The sequence below is a fragment of the Aulonocara sp. 'chitande type north' Nkhata Bay genome, linkage group LG8, assembly GCF_057382095.1.
Source record: "Aulonocara sp. 'chitande type north' Nkhata Bay isolate Kocher_YH1m ecotype deep benthic linkage group LG8, A_spYH_male_GT1.1, whole genome shotgun sequence".
Taxonomy (NCBI): Eukaryota; Metazoa; Chordata; class Actinopteri; order Cichliformes; family Cichlidae; genus Aulonocara; species Aulonocara sp. 'chitande type north' Nkhata Bay.
In genome coordinates, this window is record NC_141351.1 from 10,513,295 (window position 1) to 10,523,106 (window position 9,812).

Below are 9,812 nucleotides of genomic sequence, written 5' to 3' on the forward strand. Positions count from 1 at the left end.
TTTCCTAAAATATTTGTAACTTTTCATATTTAAAACACAATTTTAAATATTAAATCTAAATGTTTAATATTAAATCTAAATATTATATTTAAATCTAAATGTTAGAGGAAACTAAATATTTAGCTAACATGCAAATTTATTGTAAGGATCAATGGGAATACCAAAATAAATAAATTTCTACATGAGCTTTGTGAGATTTGATAAGTATCTGAGGCTGAGACCACAGGACTGTAAAACATGATTGTTGGGGTTCATTTCTGTACTAAACAGTCATTTCAAGATTAGCTAATTGTTATTTACTAACTAATGTTGATCATGAGACTAAAGTCATCTCACTTTGTTAATATAATTATAATATGGCTAATATTATAGTCATTATATTAATCATTATTCGTTGATACAACAAACACAGCAGTGCTACTAATACAAAATACTCAAAGCTTCATAGAACTGAAACAAACATTTATTTTAGGTTGTTAAATCCTCCCAATTCTTTCGATCTTTGGGCTGAAGGAAGGACAGTACTCGGTGTATAGATGCTCAACAATCCTTTATTCCATACAATTCAACACTTTAAGAGCACAAACCATCCGGATGGGGAGACATGCATGAAGAGGGTCACAGCAAATCTCAAACTGGTGGAGGGTTACTCAAGCTCTTATAGCCTCTTTTGGTCCCCACTGTTAAGGTTCAAAATATTGGGGATGGACACCAGAGGAAAAACCCACAATAACAACACTGGTCCGGTCGGGTTGAGTCAAACGATGATTTAATGATCACACACGTGGGAGATGGACAGCCCTTTATCAGAGCCTCTCTCTTGTTCTAAGTGTTCAGTGTGGTACCGCTCCTTTTCGTTGGCGCGGCGATCTCCTCCTAGGCTGCTCTTCTTTCTTCGACCTTCCGGGTAGACCACCGGTCGGCCCGTTGCACAGGTGTGAGGGTTTATTCTGCCTCTCAATTTCACCTGTGTTGGGTGGAGATTGATCCTTCCCCACCAAGCCCTCGTCCAGTGATACCAGGTGTCGCCTTTCCCCTTCAGTTGGACCGCTGTCGCCGTCTGAGCCGATACCTCATATGGACCAGTCCAGCGGGGCTCCTTCCACTTGCGTTTGATGACTCTCAGCCACACTGTTTTCGCGTCCGGGACCTCTCCTTCTCCTGTGGGCCCTTCACCAGCCGCCTGTTTTGTGAAACTGGACACAAGCGCCTTTAACTCGTTCCAGTAGTCTGCGTGGGACCGGTTCCCCTTTTTGTCCCGTTCAACCGAGCCCACCGTCCAAGGTGCCGGAAACTGTCTCCCGGTTTGCAGCTCGTATGGTGTAAAACCTGTGGATTGATTAACAGAACATCTTATGGTCATCAACGCAACCGGCAGGGCTGCGACCCAATTTAGCCCTGTTTGCGCGCAGATTTTTGCCAATTTGTTTTTCAAATTTAGGTTCATTCTTTCTACTTTTCCCTGAGACTGAGGATGATAGGCCGTTCCAAATTTATGCTGGACGCCCAACATTTTTTCTACTCTTGCCAAATCTTGATTTTTAAAATGGGTTCCATTATCTGATCTAATTCTTTTGGGGAACCCATGACGAGGAATGTAATGATTGATTAAACACTTAATGACAGTCCTAGCATCCTCCTTTTTTGTAGCCCAGGCCTCTGGCCAGCCGGTCAGAGCATCTACACATACTAACAAATATCTTACACCGCCAGGCCCGGAATCAATCATATCAGTGAAATCAATAACAATCTCCTCTCCCGGCCTCTCAGGGGGCCGAAACTTACCCACTTCCGGTTTTATTGCTGGCTTAGGATTGTGTGCCCCACAGATTAAGCACATCCTGGCCTTCTCCCTTATCATTCCTCGCAGCTCAGGATGCCACCAATGACACAAGTTTCTCTCCATCTGGGCTATCCCCACGTGGGCGAGTCCGTGGGCTTCATCCACCTTCTGTTCTGCCATTTTGGCTGTCAGCACGGGGCGCCCGTCTGGCCCCCTCCACAAATGTCCATCCTGCCAGGCTCCTTTGTTTTTCCACACCCCCTTTTCCTCTGGGGATGCCTCCTCCTGGGCCTGTTTGACTTCCTCAATCAGGTCAACAGATATCTCCTCTTCTGGAGTTACCTGTATCATTTGTCTCCGTCCTTTGTAGCCTGCGGCCTCCTTCGCGGCTTCGTCCGCTCTCTGGTTTCCTTTTTCCACCATGCTGGTTCCTTGGGAGTGAGCTTTGCATTTTATAATACTCACCTCCTCTGGGTCAGCCAAGGCCTTTTCCAGTTCCTCCATTTCATGTTTGTGGGAAATAGGTGCATTGGTTGCTGTTCTGAATCCTGCTCTTTTCCACTGAGGCAGCTCCACATGCGCTGCTCCAAACGCATATGCCGAATCGGTGTAGATGTTCACTCTCCTGTTCTTGGCTAGTCTCAAAGCTCAAGCTAGGGCTATCACTTCAGCTCTCTGGGCCGACTGCTTTCCCTCAATCCTTCCTGACTCTCTGACCTGATAATCTCCTTCTACTCTGCAAACCACCGCATACCCTGCTTTCAGTCCTCCTTCGTCTCGGTGGCAACATCCATCGGTGAACCAGTCCTCAGCTCCCGGTATGGGTTCGGCCTTCAGGTCCTCTCTAATCTTTTCCTCAATCTGTGCTCTTTTGGCGCAGTCATGTGGTTCCCCTACACCCATTAAATCTGCCATGTTAATTCCTTCATGTGTAAATGTCAAATTTGGGGCCTCTAAGACTTTGCTCAGTCTCTGTTGTGCCCGTGGTGACATACAAAATGCTTGTGAATTCACGTATGCCACTATACTATGTGTAGTAAGTATTTTTAGTGGGTGTTCTCTCACTACATGTGCTGTTTTTTGGATAATTCTAGCGACCCCTGCTGCATGTTGTGTGCATGTAGGATGCTTTGCTTCTGTTGGGTGTAGTTTTACACTAACATACATGAGCACATCTCTACCCCCCCCCCCCCCTTTTTTCTGAAACAACACTCCATTTACAACTGAGTTTGTTTCAGAAACATCCAAATAGAATGGCTCATCATAATTGGGTGTGGCTAAATCTGAGGCCCTTGACAAATCCTGTTTTACCCTAATAAATGCGGCTTCGGCTTCAGGCGTCCAAAGCAGCTCAGCCTTAAGGTTTCGAACGCCAACTTGCTTCATTAGGCCCCTTAAAGGGGCAGTTTTGCCTGCATAATCCGGAATGAACTGCCTGCTGTAACCTGTTAAACCAAGAAAAGAAAGCATTTCTCTCACAGTCCGCGGTTTTGGGTGTGTCAGAATTTGGTCTCTGTGTGTGTTCATCAAACCCACTGATTTGTGTGCGATTACCCTGCCCAAAAAGGTCACTTCAGGGCGAACTAACTGCAGCTTGTCTTTACTTACTTTAAAGCCGCATTCCGCCAACCTATTCAACACAACGAGCGACGCCGCTGTACAATCCGCTGCTGACGGGGCTGCAATGAGAAGATCATCAACATATTGTATTAATGTACAATCATCAGGCAAATTACATGACGACAGTATGGATCTGAGACTGTATGCAGACAGTCTCAGATCTCGTCTCAAAAAACACATCACCATAGTTTTATGAAATCAGGGTATTAGAACGCCCCCTCATGCGTAGTGACAGGTGTAATACAATCAATGTTGACAATTTTATTTAACACAAAGAATAACATTGTCTCCTTCGCAAGGGCAGACGCTGACTGCCCCCGTCTCCTGGAACCGTCTGTACCCTGCTAAGACACAACATGGCAGCTACAAGGACTCTTTCATTTACTCAGACCATCAGTGTGTATTGCTCTAAATCAAGTATATAATATTAAATGAATATTGCTGGATCAGCTACTTCTACTTAAAACATATTAAAACATGACTAAGCACAAAATCACCAAGAATAACATCTTATAAGTGCTGTGTAAGCGCGTGCGGCCTTCCAAGCTCAAAGCCTTTGCCCTCCATAGATCAGCCAGACTCGCGCTGGCTGTAGCTTTTAACCTTTAATTAACTTGAGCACAACTCTAGAATAAGCAACAAACTGCAATGTGTATGGAATGATCATGGTTACATCTGCAATGGAAAATCATGTTATTATTCTGGTACCTGTAAGGAAAAGATCAAACTAAAGTTATAACCATCACTGTAATGCAAAGAATAATGTAAGGTCAAAAACTTCAATTTATGTTTAATGCAAAGCTGGTTATATACTTCTGATGAACTAATAATGCCATATTAAAATATTAAATGATAATGAGAAAAACATCCCCTCCTTATTCTACACCACCTAGTCGTAAAAACCTAAACATTCACATTCTTTCTAACTCCTAGCGAGCCTGACTTATGGCCTTGGCTCCCTATTTTGTCTGCCTTCAACAACAGTGGTGAAGGGGGTGAAGCTACCGTGGAATGTGCTCTCTGTCTCCTCTACTATCAGAAAAAGCAAGGTCCTGACTCTCTGAAAACAGTATTTCTTATAACTCAGCAGTATAATGCATCATAAACAATATCATTCATTCACACTGAATCAGCAGTCTAATGTAATAGAAATCAATTTAACAAATGTAATAGTTATCACCTTCTTCTAATTCAGGAGAATACTGCAAACTAAAACTACATAATAATTTCACAATCTTTAATTAGGGGTATAACATAGCATAAAATAATATTATAATCCCACAAGGTCCATTCTGCTGCTGATACATACTTTAGGTTTCTGAATATTAAACTTGTTTCTGCCTTTCATACTGTGTAACCTGAAGGCCCTGAGTACTTTCTCCCACACTGACAAATGATAAAATTATTTGAACATTACCTAATAAGACTGATTCAGGACAGACAATTAGTTATTTTAAACTTTTCTAGCAGTCCTTCACAAACAGGGAACAGTCTGTCTAGTCTCTCCATGTGTCAGCTGCTGCTGGCTCTTCCTCCTCCTCCTCTTCCTGCTTCCTGCTTGTGCCGTGATATTCAGGACCGCAAACCGAGCAGCATCACTGACTTTCAGCTCGTTGTATTTGTGGACTGACTTTAATTATCCATAAAATCATCACATTCTCTGTAAGATTAAGGTTGACTATTGAACAGTGTATATTTTAAAGTAAAGGCTTTAAGTAAACACTGAAAGTACTAACATCGCTAATGTCACATAACTCTGTGGCCAACGGTAATGTTTTAATGTTCTTCATTATTCAACATTTGCACATAAATAAGTGACATATTGTTCAGTACTTTTAAAAGTTTACTCTTCGGCCGCCTCGCTTCCACCATTTTTTTTGGCAAAATTATGCACACCCACCATCGCGCTATGAAGTCTGGTATATGTTGGGCCACGAAGTCTACACCGCCACATCCCTTAAATTCAGGGAAATGAAGGACGCATTTGAGGGCCGCATTTCGAGCAGCCTTTGAATTGGGACAGCCTTCGTCACGTCGCTGTAATGTAATCGGCCTTAAAATGGCCTTTAAGGCTGCAGACCCTAAATTGGGATACAGCCTGTGTCTGCTCTCCCCTGATGGTCACTTCTCAATGCCATGAGCTGCTTCACTTCTTACCTACGAGCATGTCCAGCGATTTAGCTGGACTTGTGCTGCAGCGATTGTGAAGTGGAGACTGCAGCTGCTGAGAGAGCACTACTGCTGAACCTTTGGATGGTCGACAAAACGGATCTTCCAATGTTTTCAGCTAAATGGCTGGACGTGCTGGTAGGCAAGAGGTGAAGCAGCTCATGGTGTTTAGCACACTTTTGCACCGGAGGGTTTTCGTAAAGCTTTTATTTTGATATTTTCCGTTGAATTTGCATGTTAGCTAAATATTTAGTTTCCTTTAACATTTAGATTTAACATTTAGATTTAAATATAATATTTAGATTTAACATTTAGATTTAATATTTAAAATTGTGTTTTAAATATGTAAAGTTACAAATATTTTACGAAATGTTGTAAACAATTACTCAAAAAACATGTTTTTGTAAGGTCTAGAGCTAAATGTGAAAAAATGTTACCGTTAATTTTTGCATGTTTCACTTTACAAACAGCGCCCCATATTAGTTGGCATTACAACTGCGGTACACTCATTATGTTTACATATATAATGGCTAAAACAAGATCACAATTTCCTCTTGTTTAGATAAAGGATATCTTCTTCTTCCTCTTCTTCCTGGGTGTGTGGCTCATGGCGTATGGAGTTGCCAATCAGGCTCTGATCTACGCCTATGATCCAAACCCGAATCGCATTTTTCGGAGAGTTTTCTACAGGCCATACTTGCACATCTTTGGACAGATCCCTGTGGAAGAGATGGATGGTACATGTGTTTGTGCAACTGGCATAAAAATAAGAAAATCTGTGTTAAAGCTGAAATTTCTTTTAAAATGCTGCAGTTTCCTGGAACCTACTTTCATCACAGCAATTTGAAATTGAGTGTTATTATAATTTTAACCATTTCTTATTTTTCCAATTTATTGCAGTGGGCAAGGACTGGGATATCACTTGTACACACAATGTGACTTTGATTGAGAGCGGTGAAGAGCCGTGTAGAAGTCATGAGAGTAACTGGCTGGTAGTGATTCTGCTAGTTGTATATCTCCTGGTCACCAACATCCTGCTCATCAACCTGCTTATTGCCATGTTTAGGTAAAGAACCAGTCTGTCATTATGTTTCTCTGGCTGCATTCACAAACTGAATGGTTTGACTCAGTGGCTCTGATCTGCTTGTATCCACACAGCTACACTTTCTCTAAAGTGCAGGAACACAGTGACATCTACTGGAAGTTCCAGCGTTACAACCTGATTGCTGAGTACCACTCCCGTCCTGCTTTGGCTCCGCCTTTCATTATCCTCTCACACATCAACCTCTTCATCAAGAGGGTCATCCGCAAAGTGCCCTCTGTAAAGATTCACCACTTTGGTCAGTATTGGATCAGGGGTGTTACTCTAATAAGTTATTGTTACTTAACTCTAAAAAATCAAATGGTGAGTGAGGAATCCACGCATGATTAGAATTAGGTAATTTCTTAAATGTCTTCTAAATTTCATTTGGTAATTGTGGGTTTTGGTTAAACAGTGCCAGCCCTGTTATCACTCAGTTACTAACTGAAAATGGCAGTGCCAAGTTAAAAGACTAGGCTTTTTGTTTACTTGCTCACTGACCTCAGTTTAGCAGTGATGAAAGCATGAAAACTAAATTGAAAAGTAATCATTTCAACTCTTGGTCTTTTCTATCAGTGTTAGACTTGGAACCAAAGGCAGCTAACAGATTATCAACGTGGGAAACGATTCAGAAGGAAGACTTCCTGACTGCTCAAAACAAGATCCAGAAAAGCAGCGACTCAGAAAGGCTCAAACGGATGTCTGCCAAGTGAGCACCTTCATCCTCCACTGTAGCAGCATTATTTATTACTGTGTGACTCCATCATTCTGAAGTAAATGTATCTTTGTTTATATAGGGTAGATGGTGTGCTTAAACATCTGAGTGAAAGCAGAGACTTTGAACACAGACTACGGTCTCTGGAGAATCAGGTAAAATTGAAGCTCCAACTTATCATTTTGTACCCTTTGATTCATTCATGATACATATGTGGAGCTGCTGTGAAAGGGCATGTCTGCAGAGTTAAATTATTCTAAATATAGGTTAAAGCACTTCATAGCAGGTGGCAGTTGGCAAATTACATTAAGAGGAAGTTGAAACATAGGGAAAATACCTACTGTACAGCAAAAAGACAGTTTCAGGTTGGATAATGTGAAGTTGTTTCCTGGTTGATGTAAGAGTTATTTTGTGTGAAGGTAAGTAATTCTTTAGTAAGTACTTTCATGGTTTGGAGAATGTCACATGAAAGAAACAGATGCAGAACTTAAACTAACCAACTTAGTGCAATCAGTGGTATAAATGCATGCATGTGCAAAGAAATTGTGTAGGCAATACCATCTAGCGCAGAAAAGAAAACCAATTTCTAAATGTGTCTGAGAGAAGAGAGCCATTCAAGAAGTGAACTGAGGGCTTTTATGTAGCACTGGCAAACAGGGGCCAGGCTTTGCCACTGTCACTGCTTGGAAACAGGCCACAATAGCTTTTCCAATGCCTACAGATGAGACCTGCCACATAACAGGTTGAAAGGAAAGGATGAGATGAGTTGTCAGAGATAGGAAAAAAATAGCTTTTTTCAAGTGGTTTTTCTTGAGGTTTAAAAATGGCTATTCTCTCAGATACAGCTTTATGTTATTCTGCTCTTTATTTCCAGATGGATTATTGCTCTAGTGCCCTCAGCTGGGTTGTGGATACTTTAGCACAAGGAAGCACATTCAAACCTCCTCGCCCCCCACCTGCATCACGAGGTATGATTACAAAACAACCTGCAATATTCCAATATTGCTTTCAATACAAACTCAGCTAGCCTAATCTTATTTTAAAAATATTTATATTACTTTTTTTGTGCTAAAATTGGTCCCTCTCACTTTTATTATTCTATCTGTTCTTCTACACAGACGTGGTACCCTCCCCTTGCAGCTCAACTTGATTAAATGACGCTTTAAATCAAGGAGAACACCTTCACTCATGTTCTTTTGACAACTTCTGTTGCAGTCTGCCACCATGAGCCTCACCGAACTGTTACCAATGCTTATAAAAGCAAAAAAAAAAAGAAAAGTATTTAGCCTATGCCATGTATTTTAGATAGATAGATAGATAGATAGATACGTACATACGTACATACATACGTACGTACGTACGTACGGAATTTTAAAAAGTATTCTGATGTAATCTGTAGAGTTACATTATGAGCATCACAATACTTTTATTCAGTTCAGTTACACTTTAAATATATGAGTTGTATTGGTATGTCTGCATTCTTGTTCTTTAAGTATAACATTTTCATACCTAATAATAAATAAATGTTTACTAGAAATACAAAATAATAACCCTATTTCAACAATTTTTAAGCATTTAATTAGTAATAATAACTAGCCTGGCTGCAGGTGTATCATTGGATGTCAGTCGCAGTTGCTAAAAGGCAGGGTTTGTTTCTTTTGGACACAGACGGGGTTGCTGTATACTTCTATTTGTAGCCTAGTACTAACCTAGTTAGCTAATGGGTCCTGCTATACATTTACAGTTATGTGAAAGGGACAATGCACACTCTTTTTACCTATCAGCACATGACACATCCCCAATTTCAAAAAAGTGTATAAAGTGTAAATAAGCAATGCAATGATTTGATGTCTTGGTTAGTTATAGACCAATGTCCAATCTCCTTCTTATCTGAAGCATTCTTGAAATAGTGGTAAAACAGCTACAGCAAGTAATCATTTGCCGGGCAATTATAAATATGAAGTTTAACTTGGGTTTCAAAATTCGTCACAATACAGAAAAGGCATTGGTGAATGTGTTGATATGTAGATGTTAATGTAATGATAAGGTTTACCAGCAGGGGGCACTGTATTTAAGAAAGCTCATGAATGCCTCCAGGAGAGCACATAAAAGAAGACTGGTCTGTGGCGTGACTGGATGAATGGTGTTAATAAAATGTTTGGGGCGGTAGCTCGCAAGAGATAAATGGATGCTGTGTTATTTTTAACAAGCACTATGAAGACAACACAGTGAAGGATAAAAATCATCTGGCTTTTTCAGTGAGCACAGCGCAGACACATAAGCTCTCTACAGAATGCATTGTATTTTTGAGCTCCAGTAACATTCAGAGAACACAAGCTTCAGTGGTTTTTAAATCTGTTACTGAAGGTATTCCCTTTCACCCCATCAGACACCACTGAGTGATAAGGGGATGAGGAAGTATTGCAAAAAATATTGCAGCTCAG

General features: G+C 40.9%; 2 protein-coding genes across 2 annotated transcripts in view; one reads left to right on the forward strand and one right to left on the reverse strand.

The window, feature by feature from the left end:
- Positions 1–9,530, forward strand: part of LOC147323216 (transient receptor potential cation channel subfamily M member 4-like) — a 31,234-nt gene extending 21,704 nt beyond the window's left edge. Inside the window, exons 22-28 of the mRNA XM_086303440.1 lie at positions 6,135–6,309; positions 6,473–6,638; positions 6,731–6,912; positions 7,230–7,362; positions 7,451–7,523; positions 8,243–8,336; positions 8,487–9,530. Coding sequence (XP_086159566.1) covers positions 6,135–6,309; positions 6,473–6,638; positions 6,731–6,912; positions 7,230–7,362; positions 7,451–7,523; positions 8,243–8,336; positions 8,487–8,518 — 855 coding nt within the window. The 3' untranslated portion in view covers positions 8,519–9,530. The remainder of the gene's footprint in view (positions 1–6,134; positions 6,310–6,472; positions 6,639–6,730; positions 6,913–7,229; positions 7,363–7,450; positions 7,524–8,242; positions 8,337–8,486) is intronic.
- Positions 120–2,964, reverse strand: LOC147323217 (uncharacterized). Its single transcript, XM_086303471.1, has 2 exons — positions 1,786–2,964; positions 120–1,329 (listed from the first exon to the last, which is right to left on the reverse strand). The coding sequence occupies exons 1-2, from the start codon at positions 2,285–2,287 to the stop codon at positions 770–772; spliced, it is 1,062 nt and encodes a 353-aa protein (XP_086159597.1). The 5' UTR covers positions 2,288–2,964; the 3' UTR covers positions 120–769.
- Positions 9,531–9,812: the final 282 nt, after the last annotated feature.

Bases quoted from the DNA above. Each gene is read 5' to 3' on its own strand.
- LOC147323217 (XM_086303471.1), bottom strand. From the start codon at position 2,287: ATGGAGGAACTGGAAAAGGCCTTGGCTGACCCAGAGGAGGTGAGTATT. The intron at 1,330-1,785 runs GTAAGTTTCGGC...ATCAATCCACAG, and splicing joins AGCAATAAAACCGGAAGTGG to GTTTTACACCATACGAGCTG.